The 24,654-nt window shown below is 46.9% G+C and overlaps 1 protein-coding gene across 9 annotated transcripts in view; it reads right to left on the bottom strand.

Annotated features, from left to right (window-relative positions):
• nek1 (NIMA-related kinase 1) overlaps window positions 1–24,654 on the bottom strand; it is a 211,131-nt gene that overhangs the window by 161,871 nt on the left and 24,606 nt on the right. For all 9 annotated transcript variants that reach the window (XM_038805820.1, XM_038805815.1, XM_038805821.1 and 6 more), the window contains exons 9-11: window positions 17,286–17,486; window positions 2,780–2,849; window positions 2,032–2,177 (exon numbers count right to left, since the gene is read on the bottom strand). In XM_038805820.1, coding sequence (XP_038661748.1) covers window positions 2,032–2,177; window positions 2,780–2,849; window positions 17,286–17,486 — 417 coding nt within the window. The remainder of the gene's footprint in view (window positions 1–2,031; window positions 2,178–2,779; window positions 2,850–17,285; window positions 17,487–24,654) is intronic.

Raw genomic sequence — 24,654 nt, 5'->3', positions numbered from 1 at the left:
GGTTATTATAGGTAAACAAACTGAAAGACAAGAAGTCTTACAAAGACAAATTTCTTTTATTTATCTAATTAATCTCCATTGACTTGAGTTTCATGCTGACTTTGATTTATTTAATATATCTCTCATCCACAAATCAAAACTGATCTTTCAGCAACTATCTGTTAAATCATCTCGGATTCTCACCAAGCTAAGGGCTTACTGTTGGAAATGACATTTGTGACATATGTCATTGATAATAATCTGATATTTACAAGACAGTTATTAAACTTACCTATACATTTGCTATGTTTGAAATGTCTGCAATACAGTATTTTCTGGCAGAGCTGTTTTCCTGTATGATTAACAAGCGTGGCCACTTACAAAGGATGTTAGGACTTGCTGTTTCAATCCTTGCCCCTTCTACTCGTACTCATGTACAAATGGAAAATTAAGCAGATGGCTTTCCTCGCCCACCACTCTCATGCTCGAGCAAGCTATTCTTAAGACGTGTTTATGCACAAAATATATAAGAATGAAAACATGAACTTCTTGCAACATAATGTTGAATGCCTTGGATTAACATAGAAACCTTAAACAGCAACCTGCAGCATTTAGGCTGACCTTTTTGTAAATGATCAACTTATCCCTAATTAGATTAGGCATCTTTCCCTATTTGCCAGATTCAAACTTCACCCATAGTTGGTTGAACTCGGTAATGTATATGAACTTTCCAACAAGTTCCTATCTTTTTCCCTATTTTACTGTTCCTTTGGAGAAGACATGTGATCTAATTGCGACACGGTACTGCCAACTCACTGGGGAGATTTAGATTGGTTGGTTACTTCTGCTTCACAATATGAACCTGCTCGGGCTCCGAAAACAACAGCACAAGCAGCACATGTTAACCGCCGCAGGCATCGTTTGAAAGATTAGACGCAAATGTTACATCTCAATCCAATTTTGGGGTGAATAGGACAACTTGTTTCATATCTTTAAGCTATCATGGCTTACATAATGGATTTTCTGTTCTTGTGTTATATGTTACAATTTATTGTACAATATTTGTTACAATACAACATTTTTACATATTGCACAGGGTTTGGCAGGCTTCTGCAAGATTTAATCACAGTTGCAGATGATTTAGATGCTAACAAGGAGTCCAAGCATTCGCTGGGGAAGATGATCATTAAAGCAGGAATAGGCAATTCAGTCCCTCGAGCCATCAGGCGCACTCCACCATTCAATGCGATCATGGCTGATCGCCTCTCAGCCTCAACTCCACTTTCCTGCCCGTTCTCCATAATACTTCAACCCATTACTAATTTAAAATGTCTATCTGCTCCTTAAATGTACTCAAAGTCCCAGCATCCACTGCACTCTGGGGTAGTGAATGCCACAGATTCACAACCCTTGGAGTGAAGCAACTTTTCCTCATCTCTGTTTTAAGTCTGCTACCCCTCATCCTAAAACTATGACCGCTCATTCTCGATTGCCCCACACAAGGAAGCATCTGCTCTACACATACTGGTCAATACCTTTTATCATCTTATATACCTCAATTAGATCTCCTCTCATTCTTCTAAACTTCAGAGAGTAAAGGCCTAAACTACTCAATCTCTCTTGAGAAGACAAACCACTGATCTCTGGAATCAATCTCTAGTGAACCTCCTCTGAATTATCTCTAATGCAACATTTCTGGAAAAAGGAACCGGAACAGAACAGACCACTTCAACAAACATGCAAGTTCAAACCCACAAAAAAAAGTTGGCTGTGTCACCCAGTCCAAAGAAACAATGAAACAGCTTTTCAGAATAAACAAAAGCAACACATACAAAAAAGTAGATGTAAATCAATGATCACCAGCCTGCTTTAACATCCAAAATAATATTTTCCAAATCAATGAAGCTCAATAGCAAATAGAAGGTGTAAACAAAATGAAAATCAGTAACAAAGACAGCATGGTAAAGCTCCACTAATCCAACAGTGAAGAGAAGGATGTATTTGATTGGGAGACCGATTCACGTCTATTACTGCGACATTATTGCCTCTCACCTGTTTGTACTTCAGCGGTTTCTTATCAGAAATCTTTTTGGCTGCCTCTGCAGATTTTACAGTCAACGGCACTCTGTACTTGGCTGCTGGTTTGGTAATTTTCTGCGCAGGTCCCGTGGATCCGGAGAATGGACCTGGTCTTTTTACTACCAAGGTAAGGAAAATTTGTTAATGATTTTCTGCTGAACCTAGTGTTAACAAATTTCTACAAGCTCTCTTCAGTTGGATTTCTGTGATGATTCAGTAGGTGCATCACGGAGCCTCAGTTTCATTCCTTGGTCTGTTCTTGGTTTTTAAAATTAACACACAAGATACAGGAATAGCTGGCAAGGCCACCGCGATTACCCTCGAGATGGTGCTGGTGGGTTCATCTTAACCAGGGCGCAGTGAGAGCAGGATTTACAACTGGCCTTGCATCATTGGCAAAACAACAGACATCATACATGACGAATACATGAATAGGATGGGAATAGAGGGATATGGACCCCGGAAGTGTAGAAGATTTTAGTTTAGACGGGCAGCATGGTCGGCGCAGGCTTGTAGGGCGGAAGAGCCTGTACCTGTGCTGTACTTTTCTTTGTTCTTTGTTTGTCATGTTCTATTAAGGAATCACCATGTTGTAGTTCAGGATTGCTCCCAAAGTTTTTAAACTCGTATTCCAAAGCAAAGCAGGGGGCATATGGGTGCCCCCTTAAAAACAAGTAAAACACATTTAGAATGAAGAAATACATTGACAAAAGGTACTTACCTGCTGCATTGGCAGTGACTGGTTTTGAAGCATGATGTAGAACTGTAGGACCAAATTCTTCAACAATAAGCTGGAAATGAAGGCAAGGTAAAATGAAGAATTACCATTCCGCAAATTATAATTCTTCACGTCATAAATACTGGATTCCACTAGTATTTGGAAACTTTACCTTGCATCACTTTGACATTCCTTCCTTCGTAACTTTGCCCTTAAATTAGGCCTCATTGAGATAGATGAACAAAGTACAGACCTCACTCACAATACCATAGAATACATTCTGCTTTGCACGCATCGCAGTACCCTGAGCATTGTATAGAGCTGTACTGCGTTTTCTACTTAGAAGCAAAGTCACTGGCGAGCAAGGTTATGAGCTGCCAGGGTTAGATTTTCTCCTCAACAGCAGGTTCGGAACATAGGAACTGTACGGCCATTTAGCCTATTGAGTCTGTTCCACCATTCTACGATATCATGACTGATCTGTTGTCTATTACACCCGTTTCCCACTAACCCTCCCTTAATAGGTTTTATTGATTTTTGCTAACAAATCTCAGACTTTGGGCAGCAGCTCATTTCCTGCGTTATGCGGGTGAGCAAGGTGACGGTTAGATGAACATTCCTCCCACCCCCAAGAACATCCCAGGCAGGTAGGGGCAGGTAAAATACAGCCTGTGATTAGAGCACCATTCTTGCCTTTGTGCGAATGGGAATAAGAAATGCCAAGGACAGCACGGGTTAGCACTGCTGCCTCACAGCGCCAAGGTCCCAGGTTCGATCCCAGCTCTGGGTCACTGTCCATGTGGAGTTTGCACATTCTCCCCGTGTCTGCGTGGGTTTCGCCCCCACAACCCAAAGATGTGCAGGGTAGGTGGATTCGCCACATTAAGTTGCCCCTTAATTGGAAAAAACTAATTGGGTACTCTAAATTTATTCTTTTAAAAAAAAGAACAACAAATGCTAGTTAGTTCATAACGTTTTACTTGGCACCGCAGGTTAAAAGAAGCTGAGTGCATTCCACAATATATTTTTTCTTACACCAAAATTTATCTCTGGATATCACTTTTCAAAATTCCATACATTATACATGCCACTCTACCCCTGACCCCCACACCATTTTTCATCACTACAATATGGCAGATTGTCAGCTGATTACCTTCAGCCATCACTCACTATCGAGAGACAGTTTAAATAAATGGCATTTCTATTGCAAACCTCTAATCTTCCAAAGTCAAAAGCAGTCTACAAAAAGACTCGACCGCCAGAGATCGCAACATCATTGAAAGCTCACAATTGTGTATGTCTTGGGTTACCATTAGGTGCCCAGTTAAAAATGAAAAGCTGGCTTCTCTTTTGCAAAGTAGGAATCACAGGTTTCAAAGTTTCACCCAGAGGGAGAGAGCAAGGAAGTAAAAAGGAGAAGCGCTACACATAAAGATTACTACTACTAATCTTTAAGGAGTCATTTGATGGGTTCTTTGTATGTTTGGGTTTTGGGGCGTGGCAGGGTGTTTAAAAGGGGATGGAGGGGGTGGCAGCAAGTGTTATTTGTGTATTGTTTACTGTTGCTGCTGTTGTTTGTTCATTTCTTCTCTCTATATATATATATATATATATACACAAGTTACGTAGATGGTCCATGCTATATTGCCCCTTAAGAGTCCAAAGATTAGGTGGGATACGGGGATGGGGTGGGGGCATCCTAGGTAGGCTCCTTCAAAACGTCAGTGTAAACTCAATGGGCTGAATGGCCTCCTACTGCTCAGTAGCGAGTGCAGCTGAACACATGGCTACAGGGCTGGTGCAGGAGGGAAGGCTTCAGATATGTGGATCATTGGGATATCTTCGCGGGAAGGTGGACCTGTACATGAAGGACGGATTGCACCTAAACTGGAGGGGCACCAATATCCTGGGTGGGAGGTTTGCTAGAGCTCTTCGGGAGGGTTTAAACTAGTTTGGCAGGGGGATGGGAACCAGAGCTATGGATCAGAGGATAGGGTAGCTGTTGAACAGGCAGAAATAGTATGCAGCAAGTCTGTGAGGAAGGATAAACAGTTGATAGGGCAAAGTTGCACTCAGTGGAATGGGTTAAAGTGCGTCTGTTTCAATGCAAGGAGTGTCAGGAATAAGGGAGATTAACTTAGAGCATGGATCAGTACTTGGAACTACGATGTTGTGGCCATTACGGAGACATGGGTTTCACAGGGGCAGGAATAGATGTTCCGGGGTTTGGATGTTTTAAGAAGAATAGGGAGGGGGAGAACCTACGAGGGAACAAGCGGTCCTAGATCTTGTCCTGTGTAATGAGACAGGATTGATTCACGATCTCATAGTTAGGGATCCTCTCGGAAGGAGCGATCACAATATGGTGGAATTTAAAATACAGATGGAGGGTGAGAAAGTAAAATCAAATACTCGTGTTTTGTGTTTAAACAAAGGAGATTACAATGGGATGAGAGAAGAACTAGCTAAGGTAGACTGGGAGCAAAGACTTTATGGTGGAACAGTTGAGGAACAGCGGAGAACCTTCCAAGCGATTTTTCACAGTGCTCAGCAAAGGTTTATACCAACAAAAAGGAAGGACGGTAGAAAGAGGGAAAATCGACCGTGGATATCTAAGGAAATAAGGGAGAGTATCAAATTGGAGGAAAAAGCATATAAAGTGGCAAAGATTGGTGGGAGACTAGAGGACTGGGAAATCTTTAGGGGGCAACAGAAAGCTACTAAAAAAGCTATAAAGAAGAGTAAGATAGAGTATGAGAGTAAACTTGCTCAGAATATAAAAACAGACAGCAAAAGTTTTTACAAATATATAAAACAAAAAAGAGTGGCTAAGGTAAATATTGGTCCTTTAGAGGATGAGAAGGGAGTTTTAATAATGGGAGATGAGGAAATGGCTGAGGAACTGAACAGGTTTTTTGGGTCGGTCTTCACAGTGGAAGACACAAATAAAATGCCAGCGACTGATAGAAATGAGGCTATGGCAGGTGAGGACCTTGAGAGGATTGTTATCACTAAGGAGGTAGTGATGGGCAAGCTAATGGGGCTAAAGATAGACAAATCTCCTGGTCCTGATGGAATGCATCCCAGAGTGCTAAAAGAAATGGCTAGGGAAATTGCAGATGCACTAATAATGATTTACCAAAATTCACTAGACTCTGGGGTGGTCCCGGTGGATTGGAAATTAGCAAACGTGACACCACTGTTTAAAGGAGGTAGGCAGAGAGCAGGAAATTATAGGCCAGTGAGCTTAACTTTGGTAGTAGGGAAGATGCTGGAATCTATCATCAAGGAAGAAATAGCAAGACATCTGGATAGAAATTGTCCCATTGGGCAGACGCAGCATGGGTTCATAAAGGGCAGGTCGTGCCTAACTAATTTAGTGGAATTTTTTGAGGACATTACCAGTGCAGTAGATAACAGGTAGCCAATGGATGTGGTATATCTGGATTTCCAGAAAGCCTTTGACAAGGTGCCACACAAAATGTTGCTGCATCAGATAAAGATGCATGGCATTAAGGGTAAAGCAGTAGCATGGATAGAGGATTGGTTAATTAATAGAAAGCAAAGAGTGGGGATTAATGGGTGTTTCTCTGGTTGGCAATCAGTAGCTAGTGGTGTCCCTCAGGGATCCGTGTTGGGCCCACAATTGTTCACAATTTACATAGATGATTTGGAGTTGGGGACCAAGGGCAATGTGTCCAAGTTTGCAGATGACACTAAGATGAGTGGTAAAGCAAAAAGTGCAGAGGATACTGGAAGTCTGCAGAGGGATTTGGATAGGTTAAGTGAATGGGCTAGGGTCTGGCAGATGGAATACAATGCTGACAAATGTGAGGTTATCCATTTTGGTAGGAATAACAGCAAACGGGATTATTATTTAAACGACAAAATATTAAAGCATGCCGCTGTGCAGAGAGACCTAGGTGTGCTAGTGCACGAGTCACAGAAGGTTGGTTTACAAGTGCAACAGGTGATTAAGAAGGCAAATGGAATTTTGTCCTTCATTGCTAGAGGGCTGGAGTTTAAGACTAGGGAGGTTTTGTTGCAAATGTATATGGTGTTAGTGAGGCCACACCTGGAGTATTGTGTTCAGTTTTGGTCTCCTTACTTGAGAAAGGACATACTGGCACTGGAGGGTGTGCAGAGGAGATTCACTAGGTTAATCCCAGAGCTGAAGGGGTTGGATTATGAGGAGAGGTTGAGTAGACTGGGACTGTACTCGTTGGAATTTAGAAGCATGAGGGGGGATCTTAGAGAAACATTTAAAATTATGACGGGAATAGATAGGATAGATGCGGGTAGGTTGTTTCCACTGGCAGGTGAAAGCAGAACTAGGGGACATAGCCTCAAAATAAGGGGAAGTAGATTTAGGACTGAGTTTAGGAGGAACTTCTTCACCCAAAGGGTTGTGAATCTATGGAATTCCTTGCCAGTGAAGCAGTTGAGGCTCCTTCATTACATGTTTTTAAGGTAAAGATAGATAGTTTTTTGAACAATAAAGGGATTAAGGGTTATGGTGTTCGGGCCGGAAAGTGGAGCTGAGTCCACAAAAGATCAGCCATGATCTAATTGAATGGCGGACCAGGCTCGAGGGGCCAGATGGACTACTCCTGCGCCTAGTTCTTATGTTCTTATGAGTGGCACTGTTAATTAGGGAGTGCACCACAGCTGCTGAAAAGGAGGTAGTTGAGGAGGGTTTGTCTACTGAGTCAATATGGGTGGAAGTCAGAAACAAGAAAGGAGCAGTCACTTTATTGGGAGTTTTCCACAGACCCCCCCAATAGCAGCAGAGAAATAGAGGAACAGATTGGGCGTCAGATCTTGGAAAAATGCACAATTAACAGTTGTTGTCATGGGTGACTTCAACTTCCCTAATATTGACTGGAATCTCCAACTTCCCTAATATTGACTGGAATCTCCTTAGTGCAAATGGTTTGGATGGAGCAGATTTCAGGTGTACAGGAAGGATTCCTGACTCAAGATGCAGATAGGCCGACTCGGTGGGGGGGTCGGCAACAAACCAGGCCAGGTGTCAGATGTCTCGGTGGGAGAGAATTTATGTGACAGTGACCACAACTCCTTCACCTTTACCACAGCCATGGAGAGGGATAGGAACACAGTTTGGGATGGTATTTAATTGGGGATTGTAATGTGGGAATTGTTTAAGGAGCACATTCTGCGAGTGCTGAATTGTTTTGGCCCACTGAGACAATGAAGGAATGGTAAGGTGAAGGAGCCTTGGATGACAAGAGAAGTGGAGCTTCTAGTCAAGTGGAAGAAGGAAGCTTAAGCAAGGTTGAGGAAGCAAGGATCTGACTCGGCTCTAGAGGGTGACAAGGTAGCTAGGAAGGAACTCAAAAATGGACTTAGGAGAGCTAGAAGGGGGCAGGAAGAAGCTCTAGCAGGAAGGATTAGGGAAAACCCCAAGGCGTTCTACACTTATGTGAGAAATAAGAGGATGATCAGAGTGAGAGTAGGGCCGATCAGGGATAGTGGAGGGAACTTGTGCCTAGAGTCTGAGGAGATGGGGGAGGCCAGAAAAGAATACTTTGCTTCAGTATTCACTGGACAGAGGGACCTTGTTGCCCATGAGAACAGTGTGAACCAGGTTGATAGACTCAAACAGGTTGATATTAAGAAGGAGGATGTGCTGGAAATTTTGAAAAGCATCAGGATAGAAAAGTCCCCTGGGCCTGACGGGATGTACCCAAGGTTATTACGGGAAACGAGGGAGATGATTGCTGCGCCATTGGCGATGATCTTGGCATCCTCACTCTCCACATGAGTAGTACCGGATGATTGGAGGGAGACGAATGTTGTTCCCCGATTCAAGAAAGGGAATAGGGAAATCCCTGGGAATTACAGACCCATTAGTCTTACGTCTATGGTGAGCAAAATATTGGCAAGGTTTCTGAGAAATAGGATTTATGATTATTTAGAAAAACATAGTTTGATTAAAGATAGTCACCATGACTTTGTGAGGGGCAGGTCATGCCTCACAGGCCTCACTGAATTCTTTGAGGATGCGACAAGACATATTGATGAAGGTGGGGCAGTGGATGTTGTGTATATGGATTTCAATAAGGCATTTGATAAGGTTCTACCATGGTAGGCTCATTCAGAAAGTTAGGGGGCATGGGATACAGGGAAATTTGGCTGTCTGGATACAGAATTGGCTGGCCAAAAGAAGACAGCGAGTGGTAGTGGATGGCAAATATTCCGCCTGGTGGTCAGTGACCAGTAGTGTCCCACAAGGATCTGTCTGGGACCTCTGCTCTTTGTGGTCTTTATAAATGACTTGGATGAGGAAGTGGAAGGGTGGGTTAGTAAGTTTGCCAATGACACGAAGGTTGGTGGAATTGTAGATAGTGTTGAGGGTTGTTGCAGGATACAACAGGACATTGACAGGATGCAGAGCTGGGCTGAGAAGTGGCAGATGGAGTTCAACCGAGATAAATCTGAAGTGATTCATTTTGGAAGGTCGACTTTGAATGCTAAATACAGGGTTAAAGGCAGGATTCTTGGAAGTGTGGAGGAACAGAGGGATCTTGGGGTCCACGTACATAGATCCTTCAAAGTTGCCACCCAGGTTGATAGGGTTGTTAAGAAGGCGTATGGTGGTTTGCAGGACTGAAGGAGCTGGAAGCGAAGTATTGGCTGGAGCAGGGGGAAACGTTTAGATATATGCAGGTTTGAGATTTTGCTAGAAAGGAGATACAGAACTTCCCGGAGGAGCCGGCCTCCACATTGCTGGAGGAGGTGCTGACGACAGGGGTACTGAAGAAGGGGGTTGTGTCAGTGGTCTACAGAGCTATTTTGGAAGAGGAGGGCGCCGCTGGAAGGGATCAAAGCAAAGTGGGAGGAAGAGTTGGGAGAGGATATGGAGGAGGGGTTCTGGTGTGAGGTGCTCCGGAGAGTGAATGCCTCCACCTCGTGCGCGAGGGTGGGGCTGATACAGCTGAAGGTGGTATACAGAGCACACCTCACGAGGGCGAGGATGAGAACGTCGCCGGGGGGGGGGGGGTTTAACCACATTCATATGTTTTGGTCTTGTCCAAAGCTAGAGGATTACTGGAAGGATGTTTTAGGGTAATCTCTAAAGTGGTGCACGTGAAACTGGACCCGGGCCCCCAGGAGGCCATATTCGGGGTGTCGGACCAGCCAGGGTTGGAAACGGGTGCGGAGGCAGATGTTGTAGCCTTCACCTCGTTGATCACCCGAAGACGGATCCTGATGGGTTGGAGAGCAACCTCTCCACCCTGTGTCCTGGCGTGGCGGGGGGACCTGTTGGAATTCTTGACTCGAGAAGGTTAAGTTTGAACTGAGGGGAAGGACAGAGGGGTTCGACAATTCATGGGCATTATTCATTATGCACTTTCAAGAACTGGATAACATTGAACAATAGTTTTGGGGGGGGGGGTGTATTAATGGGGGCTATGGGGGATTCTCGATTCCTTTTTGTCAGTTGTTTATGTGAACATGTGGGTGAATGTTTTGGGTTTGGTGGGAGGATGGGACATTGTTACTGATATGGGGATTGGCATATTTGTTACTGATTATTGTTGGGTGTAAATTGGGGAGAAAATATGTGAAAAAGGAGGAGAATAGAGAAATATGTTTTTTTAAAAGGTGTCTGGTGTGTTGGCTTTCATTAACAGGGCAGTTGAGTTTAAGAGCCATGAGGTTTTCCTGCAGCTTTATAAAATGCTAGTTAGACCACACTTGGAATATTGTGTCCAGTCCTGGCCGCCTCATTATAGGAAGGCTGTGGATGGTTTGGCGAGGGTGCAGAGGAAATTTCCCAGGATGCTGCCTGGGCTGGAGGGCATGTCTTATGAAGAAAGGTTGAGGGAGCTAGGGCTTTTCTCACTGGAGTGAAGAAGAAAGAGAGGTGACTTTATAGAGGCGTACAAGGTGATGAGAGACCTGGATAGAGTGGATAGACGAGGGGACATAATTTTAATGTGATTGGACACAATATGTTGACAGGCCAACAAGAGGTGAGGCCACTTTGGATTTGGTTTTGGGTAATGAACCAGGCCAGGTGTTAGATCTGGAGGTAGGTGAACACTTTGGAGACAGTGACCACAATTCGGTGACCTTTACATTAGTGATGGAAAGGGATAAGTATACCCCGCAGGGCAAGAGTTATAGCTGGGGGAAGGGCAATTATGAAATGAAATGAAATGAAAATGAATGAAAATCACTTATTGTCACGAGTAGGCTTCAATGAAGTTATTGTGAAAAGCCCCTAGTCGCCACATTCCGGCGCCTGTCCGGGGAGGCTGGTACGGGAATCGAACCGTGCTGCTGGCCTGCCTTGGTCTGCTTTAAAAGCCAGCGATTTAGCCGTGTGAGCTAAACCAGCCCCTAAGCCATTAGACATGATTTAGGATGTGTAGGTTGGAGAAGTAGGCTGCAAGGGTTGGGCACACTGGATATGTGGAGCTTGTTCAAGGAACAGCTATTGCGTGTTCTTGATAATACGTACCAGTCAGACAGGGAGGAAAGGGTAGAGCGAGGGAACCGTGGTTCACCAAAGAAGTGGAATCTCTTGTTAAGAGGAAAAAGGAGGCCTATGTGAAGATGAGGCGTGAAGTCTCAGTTGGGGCGCTTGATAGTTACAAGAAAGTGAGGAAGGATCTAAAGAGAGAGCTAAGACGAGCAAGGAGGGGACATGAGAAGTCTTTGGCAGGTTGGATCAAGGAAAACCCAAAAACTTTCTATAGGTATGTCAGGAATAAAAGAATGACTAGGGTAAGAGTAGGGCCAGTCAAGGACAGTGGTGGGAAGTTGTGTGTGGAGGCTGAGGAGATAAGCGAGATACTAAATGAATACTTTTTGTCAGTATTCACTCAGGAAAAAGATAATATTGTGGAGGAGAATGCTGAGACCCAGGCTATTAGAATAGATGGCATTGAGGTGCGTAGGGAAAAAGTGTTGGCAATTCTGGACAAGGTGAAAATAGATAAGTCCCCGGGGCCTGATGGGATTTATCCTAGGATTCTCTAGGAAGCCAGGGAAGAGATTGCTGAGCCTTTGGCTTTGATTTTTAGGTCATCATTGGCTACAGGAATAGTGCCAGAGGACTGGAGGATAGCAAATGTGGTCCCTTTGTTCAAGAAGGGGAGTAGAGATAACCCCGGTAACTATAGGCCGGTGAGCCTAACATCTGTGGTGGGTAAAGTCTTGGAGAGGATTATAAAAGATACGATTTATAATCATCTAGATAGGAATAATATGATTAGGGATAGTCAGCATGGTTTTGTGAAGGGTAGGTCATGCCTCACAAACCTTATCGAGTTCTTTGAGAAGGTGACTGAACAGGTGGACGAGGGTAAAGCAGTTGATGTGGTGTATATGGATTTCAGTAAAGCGTTTGATAAGGTTCCCCACGGTCGGCTATTGCAGAAAATACGGAGGCTGGGGATTGAGGGTGATTTAGAGATGTGGATCAGAAATTGGCTAGTTGAAAGAAGACAGAGAGTGGTGGTTGATGGCAAATGTTCAGAATGGAGTTCAGTTACGAGTGGCGTACCACAAGGATCTGTTCTGGGGCCGTTGCTGTTTGTCATTTTTATAAATGACCTAGAGGAGGGCGCAGAAGGATGGGTAAGTAAATTTGCAGACGACACTAAAGTCGGTGGAGTTGTAGACAGTGCGGAAGGATGTTGCAGGTTACAGAGGGACATAGATAAGCTGCAGAGCTGGGCTGAGAGGTGGCAAATGGAGTGTAATGTGGAGAAGTGTGAGGTGATTCACTTTGGAAAGAATAACAGGAATAAGGAATATTTGGCTAATGGTAAAATTCTTGGTAGTGTGGATGAGCAGAGGGATCTCGGTGTCCATGTACATAGATCCCTGAAAGTTGCCATCCAGGTTGATAGGGTTGTGAAGAAGGCCTATGGTGTGATGGCCTTTATTGGTAGAGGGATTGAGTTCCGGAGCCATGAGGTCATGTTGCAGTTGTACAAAACTCTAGTACGGCCGCATTTGGAGTATTGCGTACAGTTCTGGTCGCCTCATCTAGGAAGGACGTGGAAGCTTTGGAACGGGTGCAGAGGAGATTTACCAGGATGTTGCCTGGTATGGAGGGAAAATCGTATGAGGAAAGGCTGATGGACTTGAGGTTGTTTTCGTTAGAGAGAAGAAGGTTAAGAGGTGACTTAATAGAGGCATACAAAATGATCAGAGGGTTAGATAGGGTGGACAGCGAGAGCCTTCTCCCGCGGATGGAGGTGGCTAGCACAAGGGGACATAGCCTTAAATTGAGGGGTAATAGATATAGGACAGAGGTCAGAGGTGGGTTTTTTACGCAAAGAGTGGTGAGGCCGTGGAATGCCCTACCTGCAACAGTAGTGAACTCGCCAACATTGAGGGCATTTAAAAGTTTATTGGATAAGCATATGGATGATAAGGGCATAGTGTAGGTTAGATGGCCTTCAGTTTTTTCCATGTCGGTGCAACATTGATGGCCGAAGGGCCTGTACTGCGCTGTATCGTTCTATGTTCTATGGAGGAAGGAATAGGGGAGATGTTAGAGGTAGGTTCTTTACACAGAGAGTGGTGGGTGTGTGGAATGCACTGCCAGCAGAGGTGGTGGAGTCAGAGTCATTAGCGACTCTTAGACAGGCACATGGACAGCAGTAAATTGAAAGGGTGTAGGTTAGGTTGATCTTAGATTATAATAAATGGTCGGCACAACATCGTGGGCTGATGGGCCTGTACTGTTCTATGTTCTATGCACGGTAGGGGTCTATGATTCCATCACCTCCGCACAGTCCTTCTGGAGAGATTGAGAATACCTTCCATCGTGTTGCGTGGCACAACCACCCTGCTAAATGGGATAGATTTCGAACAGATCTAACAACTAAAAACTCAGCATCCATGAGGTGCTGTGGGCCATCAGCAGCAGCAGAAATCTGTAACCTCATGGCCTGGCATAGCTCCATGCTACCATTTCCATCAAGCTGGGAGATCAACCCTCATTCAATGAAGAGCGCAGGAAGGTTTGCAATGAGCAGCATCATGCAGAACTAAAAGTGAAGTGTCAATCTAGTGCAGCTACAGCAGAGGATTAATGTGCCAAACAGTGGGTCAGTCAGCATGCAAGAGACAGAGCTGAGCAATCCCACAACCAATGGTTCACATCCAAGTTCTGCATTCTTGCCACATCCAGTCATATGTGGTGGTGGACAATTAATCAACTAACAGGAGGCAGCGGCTCCACAAATATCCCCAACCTCAATGAAGGGAAAATACAGCCAGTCAGTGCAAAAGTCAAGGTTTAAGCACTTGCAGCCACAAGTACCAAATGGATGATCCATCTCAGCCTCTTCCACACTAGCACAAAAGGATGATAGTTGTGGTTTTTGGAGATCACCCATCGGAGTCCCGGGACACCACTGCAGGAGATACTCAGCATACTGCCCTGGGCCTGAGGGCAACTCACCTTTTGACTCCCCAAAGCCTAGCCACTATCTACAAGGAACAAGTCAGGAAGTATAATGGAATACTCTCCACTTGCCTGGATACATGCGACTCCAACAACACTCAAGAAGCCGGACACCATCCAAGACAAAGTATCCCATCAACATCCACTCCCTCCACCACCAATACATAGTGGCAGCAACATATACCAGCTCCAGATGCATTGCAACTCATCAAGGTTCTTTCAACCCCTCTTTCCAAATCCACCTCGACTGAGAGGGACAAGGTCAGCAGATGCATGGGTACACCACCACCTTCAAGTACACCTCCAAGTCACACACTATCCTCATTTGGAACTATATCATTGCTTGGCTGTTGCAGGGTCCAAATCCTGGAAATCTGGACTGGAGCAATTACACCACATGGCCAGCAGTGGTTCAAGAAGGTAGCTCACCACCTTCTCAACAGCAACTAGCAACATGTAATGAATGCTGGCCTAACCAGCGATGACCACATCCCTGAAATTTAAAAAAAAGAATTCAGAATTTTGAATGCATCAAATAAAATAAAACGTTTTCTACTGCCCCAGGGTAGCACCGGGTAAAGGACGCCGGGCTGACTCATTTGATTCCTAAACAATGCTGGGTAAGGATCAGGAGGAGGTCAGTTAGCCCTTCAAGCCTGTTCCATTGTTCAATGGGATATCATGGCCGGTTTACAACCCATAATCCTCAAAACCTTTGGTTTACAGTAAAACCTACTAATCCAAGATTCAAAATTAGTTGGTCTCCAATTTCTGGTTTAAAAGATTGTGAACAAGGCTCCTGCTTCCAAATCATATAACTTATGCCAGCCATTATTTTGGGATGAATGTCCGTTACAAACTGGATCAGCATGGGCTACTGCCAGTGAGTTTCAGCAGCATATTCTGCACATGATCCATTTACAACGCTTTATGGCTACAGAATGCACAGGGAGAATTTTGTTAGATGGGGCAGAATGCCTGGGCGTTATCTAGCTTAGGATTCAGTTGGAGCAGCACCCAAGAGGTAAATATCACATCACATTCCAGACTTATAAACTTAATAGATGGTGGCAAATCTTTCAGCAGTCAGGGGAAGCAACTCATTCAGGGTACCCAGCCACAATCCTGTTCATTTAGTTACAGTATTGCTGTGGCTAGGCTGGTAAAACCTGTCAATTATAATCCCCAGGACATTGGTGTGAGACAGAGCAAAGGTGGTTATTCAATATGGTCACTGCCCAGCATAGAAGTGACACGTACTTGGTACTTATCAGGCCAATCCTGGATGTTATCTCCAGATCCTCTGTAGGCTAGAGAGAGTTGCTTCTGTATTAAAACAACGCGAGTTGGAACTAATAATAATAATAATCTTTATTATTGTCACAAGTAGGCTTACGTGAAGACTGCAATGAAGTTACTATGAAAATCCCTGAGTTGCCACATTCCAGCTCCTGTTCGGGTACACAGAGGAGAATTCTGAATGTCCAATTCACCTAACAAGCACGTCTTTCGGGACTTGTGGGAGGAAGCCAGAACTCCTGGAGGAAGCCCACGCAGACACAGGGAGAACGTGCAGACTCCGCAGACAGTGACCCAAGCGGGAATTGAACTCAGGACTGTGGAATGGCACTGTGAATCAACAGTGCTGACCACTGTGCTGTGGAATTATTAATCAAAATCAAAAAGCATCCTCTCTACATCATGAAGCAGTGAAATTCACATGAAGCAGCTGAAGACAGTGGAGGATTCCTGTAGTGATGTCCAAATGTCTGATCACCACAAGCACCTTAACAGAAGCCACCGAACCACTTTCTAAACCCCCTTAGATCAGAGTGTATAGGTATTCCTTAGTCTCATACTTCAACGAATACTACCTTGATATCAGGGACAGCTACTCTCAACTCCCCTCAGAGACTCTGCTCCTGTGCCCACATCTGAATCAAGGCCGTGGAGGTAGTTATGTAGAATGAAGCGTTTTTGGCCAAGCATGAAAAGCATACGGTAAGGTTTCACTTCATGGGGATATTCAGGATTGTTTCCTTCACTCTTTAGATGATTTAGGAAAAGGCATTGATTGGCCAGGTTAGATTAAACTTGTATTTTTGTGGTTAGGTAAATCTTCCACATAGTCAGGTTATGGCAGCATCATAACCTGACAAAAAGATTTTGGCCAGTGGATCTTGTGGCTTGGCACCTTACCTCTTTAATAACATTGCTGTGCAACATCTGGAGATGTTTTGCTATATAAAAATGTTAACAATTTGCTGCTGTTGCATGGCCATGTGATTTGAGCACAGAATCAAAAAATGTATATCCTGGATTTGGAATGTGCAAGTTTGAGCAATTTTATAAACTGCAGTCCCATAATGATCATTCCTGCCAGTCCGAATATAGTACAAACGAAGACACAAAACTGCACACCAAACTATCCAGCCTAGAAAGAATCAAGGAAGGGAGGGTGGTCATGGAAGTTACACACATATGCTGTTCAAACTTATCATCCGTTACTCTCGAGGGAATTTCTAAGATACAGTAGCATAAATTTCCTCCACGACATGACCATGAACGACGTGATAAACTTTCCCCCCCCCACACAAAATGGATGTCAAAATAAGCAATATACTGCAGATGCAGGAATCTGAAACAAGAACAAAGGATGCTGGAAAAATTCAGCTGGTCTGCCAGCATCCTTTAGGAGAAAGACAGAGTTAACGTTTCGAGTCATAGTTCCGAATAAAGGTATATGGATATGAAAATGTCAAAAGAGGGATTCTCCGCCGGCCTGATTCTCCGTTTTGCTGACGCCCGGGGGTTTCCCGATGGTGTGGGGCTGCCCCATAATGGGAAACCCTATTGACTGGCCGGCGTAACGGAGAATCCCACCAGCGGGTCGAGGCTGAAAGGTGGTGTGGCAGAGCGGAGAATCCAGCCCCCGGTATGTCATCTGTAATGTAACATGACAGTGCAACGATATATCAAAGCCAAGCTTTAGAAAAACTAGGCCTTGGCTAGAGATTTTTTTTTAAATAATTGGCAGAATGACATGCTACTTACATCAGCTGAAAGCAACTTTTCAATTCTTCTGGCTAGAAGCGGCTTCTGCAGTAGAGAGCTGACTGATGGTCTATCCCTTGGATTTCTTTTAAACAACTGTGACATTAAGTTGCGTAGATCATACGTATAATGAACTGATACTGGTGGGTAAGATCCTCGGATGATTTTTAGCACTAGGTTTTTCATGTTGCCAGCTTCAAACTGCATCAAAAAAGAAGGGTGGTGAATAAGTGATTATTAATTACAAGAGAGTGTATCCATTGATACAGCTTGCCTAATTTCATCTTCATTAAAGAAAAACGCAATGCACAGAAATAAAAAGTGGCACTGTTTTCAAAACCCATTCAATGACGTTAAACTGACTAGACTGTTAATTGCTGGGACTGTACTTGCCATCTTTTTTGAACAAGGGAGCAACATTTGCAATTCTGACACATCCCAAGTTTACAGAAGGCTGAAAGATTATGGCCAGCACCCCTGCAATTTCCATTGTCGCTTCCTTCAATATCTTTGGATCCATGTCATCCCGTCCCTGTGCTTATCAGCTTTAAGTACCAACAGTCCATTGAACACCTCATCAATTGTGAACCCTTAGGGACAGAGTTTCACTAGGGGAGACATTTCCTGGAGCACGAGACGTTTTGCCAGACCAGTAGTTGAAAGTAGTAACCATTGCATCTTTCAAGATAAGGATGGATCAATATTTGAAGTAGGGAATATGCATAGCTAAGGGGGGGGAAAAGCAGAGCAGTAACACCAAGCTGACTCAGTTATACAGGACAGCATGAAGAAGACTGGCTGAGCAATGGCGATGAGAGATTGATAGGGAACAGACAGGCGCTTCTGCAGCCACAGACTTGAATCCAAGATGGTGCATTTCCGCCCTTGTGCGAAAGTCAGAGATGTCACGGAAAAGCTACAGAGGACTCCGAGAGGAAAGGGTGAACAACCAGCAGGGTCGATCAACATTGGTACAACCGAATAGGTACACAGATGGCTGTGGTCCTGTAGTCAGAATTTATGGCGTTCAATAGGACATTAGTGTGGTGATATGCGTATAGGCATGAAAATGAAAATGAAAATCGCTTATTGTCACGAGTAGGCTTCAATGAAGTTACTGTGAAAAGCCCCTAGTCGCCACATTCCGGCACCTGTCCGGGGAGGCTGGTACGGGAATTGAACCGTGCTGCTGGCCTGCTTGGTCTGCTTTAAAAGTCAGTGATTTAGCCTGGTGAGCTAAACCAGCCCCTGTTGCATATGTTTGTATGTATATATTTGTATAGAACAGTGCCACTGTATATAGACAATGACCAACGCATGCAATAACCTCGTCAGCAGGTGGAACCAGACCAGACAGATGTATATAGTAGGCTTGCATTAACACTGCAATGAGGTTATTGTGAAAATCCCCTAGTCGCCACACTCGCAGCGCCTGTCCGGGTACGCAGAGGGAGAATTCAGAATGTCCAATTCACCTAATAGCGTGTCTTTGGAGACTCGTGGGAGGAAACCCACACAGACATGGGGAGAACGTGCAGACAAGTGACCCAAGCCGGGAATGGAACCTGGGACCCTGGCACTGCGAAGCAACGGTGCTAACCACTATGCTACCGTGCCGCCCAATTAGCCTCAAAAGTAGTACCTCTAAATTAGTCCCAGTATCACGAGCAATAAGTGTAGAATCAGGAGGATAAAGCAGAGCTGCAAAGATGATTCAGGAGGAAGGGTTTTAGATTCCTGGGACGTTGGGTTGTGATCAGATCTGGACAGACCAGAGGGGTGTGGGAACGAAGGCAATATTGGAGAGCAATACTGCGAGAGACAGAAAGCATTAGAACAGGAACTAGTAGGTTCTAAGGTACATTCAGAGGAAGAAGGGTAAAGTAATAAAGAGTAAATTAGGCTGACTGTGCATGTACACAAAGGCGCAAGCCACAGATGGCCATGTGGAAATATGATTTTGCAGCTATAACAGAGGTCTGGCTCAAAGAAGGGCAGGCAGGGCATTAAATCTTCCTGGATACAAGGTGTTCAGGAAAGATAGAGAGAGTGATGGCAGCACTGACACCTTCTCCTCTAACATGATAACACAACAGAGTTTTAACATTAGGGAGCAGTGGTTTCACGACAAATGCACTCTGTAGCCACTCTGGCAGTTTAATTAAAATAACGAGGTTGGCGCTCCTGACACACACACGCAAACAAAATAACAGCCATTTCAGTTACAACCTGAAAAATCAATCAATCAGTGTTTGAGAGCAGAATTTCATCCTTCATTCTCAATACGAGTTGGAGATTCAAATCTCAGTACTGAACAGACATCTATCGTCACAGGGCCTTCAAAATATTAAGTATTATGAAGAGTCAGCAAAGGAAAAGGCTACCATCTCAAAAACTAAACGTAGTTGGGACATTTTACAGAGGAGTAGAACACACCAAATAAAAATATTTTTCACCGAGCATTGGTTAAAAATAAGAAAACTCACTTCCGGTGGCGGCGATGTCCGAGTGAGCCGCACATTCGGTGGGCTCTCACTCCGGCCGGCTGGAACAGCTGTTTCCCCGCGATAGCGGGACTACGGAGGCGGCAGAAAGGCTGCCTGGAACAGAGGAGGAGAGCGGGCTGCAGAGGATGTAAGTGTGGAGGCCAGCAGGTGAGGAAGAAGGAGAGAGAGAGAGAAGGAGGAAGCTGACCTGCAGGTTAAGATGGCGGACCCACGGACCTTCCTTCCTCCAGGACAAAGGGAAAAAGAAAAAGTTTGGAGTTGCTGAGGAGGGACAGCTTGGACCCACTTCAGATGCCCAAGAGGTCAAATTGAAGGAGCTGGGCGAAGGAAAGCGGCAGCGGAGGCGCTGAGGAGCGGGCTGCGGCATATGGAACAGCGGGATTCCAGAAAGCAGAAGAAGAAGGAGAAAAAGGGACAGAGACAAGGACCGGAAGAAAATTACCTGGGACCTAAGATGGCGGACACACGGAACCCGGACTCAGCAATCCAGCTGGCGCTGGATAACATGCTCCAGGTAATGAAGTCCAGTTTTGAAGCGCTGAAGCGGGACAGCTTGGACCCAATCCAGAAAGCGGTGGATCAGCTGAACCAGAGGATGGACGCCCAGGATGTTAAAGTTAAGGAGCTGGGAGAAGCGGTGGAGGAGCAGGCGGATGCGCAAACGGTTGCAGCGCTAGAAGTGGACGGCCTGAAAGAGCGGCAGAGAAGACTGCTGGACAGAGTAGAGGAGCTGGAGAATAGAGTCCGCAGGAACAATCTGAGGATGGTCGGCCTCCCGGAGGGGGCGGAGGGAGCTGATGCTGCAGCGTTTGTAGCAGACCTGCTGAAGCAGCTGATGGGGGCTGAAGCCTTTCCGCGACCGCTGGAGCTGGAGGGGGCACACAGGGTGCAGGCAAGGCAGGGGCGGCTGGGCGGACCCCCCCGCCCGATGGTGATTAGGTTCCACAGGTTCGTGGACAAGGAGCGGGTGCTGCAGTGGGCAAAGAGCGCCAGGAGCAGCACGTGGAATAACAGTGTGCTCCGCATCTATCAGGACCTAAGCCAGGAGGTGGCTCGGCGGCGAGCAGCCTTTAAGAATGTCAAGGAGGTGCTGTTCAAGAAGCACGTGAAGTTTGGTCTGCTGTTCCCAGCTCGGCTATGGGTCACGCACCAGGGTCAACACCACTACTTTCCGAGCCCGAAGAAGCGATGGATTTTGTGAGGGACCTGGGGATGGTCCCGAAAGGAGGCCCTAAGGACACGAGTTAGGGCCCGAGGATTTCTGTGGGGAGGAACGCCGAATGTGCCTGGACTGCTGCTCAACGGTTTGCTGGGCCAATGGGGCCAAACGGAACATTTGAGACTCTTTCCTTTGTTCATGGACATTTATGTGCTTTTTCTCTTTTTTCTATGTTTTTTCCCTTTTTTTTTTCCTGTTTGGGCTTTTTGTGCAGCTCGCGGAAGACACTGGAGCCGGCTTGCCCCAGTGGGTGGGGAGGAGGGCGGGGAAACAAGGGGAATGGGACAGGAAGGCGCCGGAGTGTTGAGTCACCGGGCTAGCAGATTGGCTAGTCAAGGAAGTCAGATGGGGGGGAAAGCTATAAGTAGATGGCAGGGGTGGGGGTATCGGGGGATGGGGTTAGGGGAGGGGGGGGTTGTTCTGCTGACGGGAGAGGGACTTGAAATAGGCACTGGAAAGGAGGTCGAGGGTGGAGGCAGCTATAGGGCGGGCCAGGAAGGGCGCGACGCACGGGTCAGGGGCCGGCCCGAGAAAGGCTATGGCTGACCGGCGGGGTGGGGGGGGTGGGATGTGCCCCCCGACCAGGCTGATCACCTGGAACGTCAAGGGACTGAATGGGCCGGTTAAGAGGGCGCGGGTGTTCGCGCACTTGCGGGCCCTGAGGGCGGACGTAATTATGTTGCAGGAGACACATCTGAAAGTGTCAGACCAGACCAGGCTAAGGAAGGGCTGGATTAGCCAGGTCTTCCACTCGGACTTGGACTCGAAGTCCAGAGGGGTGGCAATCATGATCAACAAGCGTGTGCAATTTGAGGCAGAGGGCATATCCGCAGACAGGGGGGGCAGATACCTGATGGTACGGGGCAGGCTGGAGGGGAGAAGAGTGGTGCTGGTGAATATATATGCCCCGAACTGGGATGACGTGGACTTCATTAAAAGAGTGCTGGGGAAGATCCCGGACTTGGATTCTCGCAGGCTAATAATGGGAGGGGACTTTAACATGGTCCTTGACCCGACTTTGGATCGGTCGTGTCCCAGAACGGGTAGGCTCTCAGCAATGGCAAGGGAGCTGAAAGGGTTTATGGAGCAAATGGGGGCAGTGGACCCCTGGAGGGAGGGACAGCCAACAGGAAGGGGCTACTCGTTCTACTCGCACGTCCACAAAGTATATTCCAGGATAGATTTCTTTGTGCTAAGCAGGGACTGTAGGGGGGAGGTAAAGAACACGGAATACTCAGCAATTACCATTTCAGACCATGCCCCGCATTGGGTGGACCTGCAGTTCGGGGGAGCGAGGTATCAACGCCCGCAATGGAGGCTAGATGTGGGACTGCTGTCGGAGGAGGGGATCTGCGAGAGGCTTCGGAAATGTATAAAAAATTACCTGCAGGTGAATGACACTAGGGAGGTCTCAGCGGCGACCGTGTGGGAGGCGCTAAAGGCAGTAGTGCGGGGGGAGCTGATTTCAATTGGGGCCCATAGAGCCAAGGCAGACCGGGCAGAGATGGATAGATTGGTCAGGGAAATGGGCCGGATAGATGAAGAGCACGCGGAGTCCCCGGGGGAGGTTTTACTCAGGGAAAGGCAGAGGCTACAGGCGGAACTGGGGGCACTATCCACGAGCAGGGCCGTGGAACAGCTTAGGAAGGCGAGGGGAGTGGTGTACGAGTATGGGGAAAAGGCTAGCAGACTGTTAGCGCAGCAACTTGGGAGGAGGGAGGCGGCCAGGGAAATAGGTAGAGTGAGGGACGAGGGGGGGCACAAAGTGGAGGATCCGGCAGAATTGAATAGGGTATTCCGGGACTTCTATCGTAAGCTGTATACTTCGGAGCCGCCAGAAGAACCGGAGGGGATGAAAAGGTTTCTGGATGGGTTAACATTCCCAACAGTTGCGGGGGGGCGAGTGGAAGAGCTGGGGGCCCCGATTAGAGTAGAGGAGGTATTGGGGGGCCTAAAGGCCATGCAGTCGGGGAAGTCCCCGGGGCCGGATGGATACCCAGTAGAGTTTTATAGGAAGTTCTCTGAGCTGGTGGGCCCGGTCTTGGCGAGGGTTTTCAATGAGGCAAGGGACAGAGGGACCCTGCCGCCGACGATGTCACAAGCCACCATATCTCTGATATTAAAGCGGGGTAAAGACCCGGAGGTGTGCGGGTCCTACAGGCCAATCTCCCTGATTAATGTAGATGCCAAGCTCCTGGCAAAGGTACTGGCGGGTAGAATGGAGGACTGTGTACCGGAGGTGATTGGGGAGGATCAAACGGGGTTCGTGAAAGGTAGGCAGCTGGCGGCCAATCTGAGGAGATTGCTCAATGTGATAATGATGCCCCCGGCGGGTAGAGAGGTGGAGGTAGTGGTGGCTATGGACGCCGAGAAGGCCTTTGACCGGGTGGAGTGGGAATATCTATGGGAGGTGCTCGGACGGTTTGGGTTCGGGGAGGGATTGGTGGATTGGATCAAATTATTATATCAGGCCCCGAGGGCCAGCGTCAGGACCAACAGAGAAGTGTCGGAGTACTTTAGGTTGTACCGAGGGACCAGGCAGGGCTGCCCGCTCTCCCCGCTGCTGTTTGCGCTGGCCATAGAGCCGCTGGCGATTGCGCTGAGAGCCGCAGAGGGTTGGAAGGGGATGGTGAGGGGCGGGGTTGAACATAGGGTTTCTCTTTATGCAGACGACCTGCTCCTGTACGTGTCGGACCCAGTGGCCGGGATGGGAACTATACTGGGAATGCTGAGGGAGTTCGGCCAGTTCTCAGGATACAAATTAAATACGGTCAAGAGTGAAATGTTTGTGGTACAGGCAAGGGGCCAGGAGAACAGATTGAGAGGGCTACCGTTTAGGTTAGTTGAGGAAAATTTCCGGTATTTGGGAATCCAGGTGGCGCGAGACTGGGGCAGGCTGCACAAGTTAAATTTGGCCAGGGTGGTGGAGCAAATGAAGGGAGAGTTTCGGAGATGGGATGCACTCCCGCTGTCGCTGGCAGGGAGGGTGCAGACTGTAAAGATGACAATCCTCCCTCGATTTTTGTTTATTTTTCAGTGCCTCCCGATCTTTATCCCACAGTCCTTCTTCAAAAGAGTTAACGGGCTGATCATGAGCTTTGTCTGGGCGGGAAAGTCTCCGCGGGTGAAGAAGGCGATGTTGGAGAGGAACCGCAGCGAGGGAGGGCTGGCGTTGCCGAGTCTGGTCAATTATTACTGGGCAGCCAACATCGCTATGATAAGGAAGTGGATGGTGGGTACGGGGTCTATTTGGGAGCGAGTGGAGGCGGCTTCGTGCAGGGGCTCCAGTTTGGAAGCCCTGGTCACGGCTCCTCTACCGCTGCCGCCGGCCAAGTACACCACCAGCCCGGTAGTGGTGGCGACCCTGCGGATATGGGGCCAGTGGAGGAGGCATGTGGGGGAGATGGGGGCGTCTGTCTGGGCGCCAATCTGCGACAACCATCGGTTTGCCCCCGGCAGTATGGATGGGGGGTTCCGAGTATGGCGGCGAGCAGGGGCGGGAAGGGTGGGTGATATGTTCCTGGAAGGGAGCTTCGCGAGTTTGAGGAGCTTGGAGGAGAAATTTGGGTTGGTAGGGGGAAATGATTTTAGATACCTACAGCTGCGGGACTTTGTTCGTAGACAGGTCCCATCTTTCCCGCGC

Source organism: Scyliorhinus canicula, chromosome 8, assembly GCF_902713615.1.
Source record: "Scyliorhinus canicula chromosome 8, sScyCan1.1, whole genome shotgun sequence".
NCBI classification, from domain to species: domain Eukaryota; kingdom Metazoa; phylum Chordata; class Chondrichthyes; order Carcharhiniformes; family Scyliorhinidae; genus Scyliorhinus; species Scyliorhinus canicula.
This window is presented reverse-complemented; position numbering and strand designations above follow the sequence as displayed.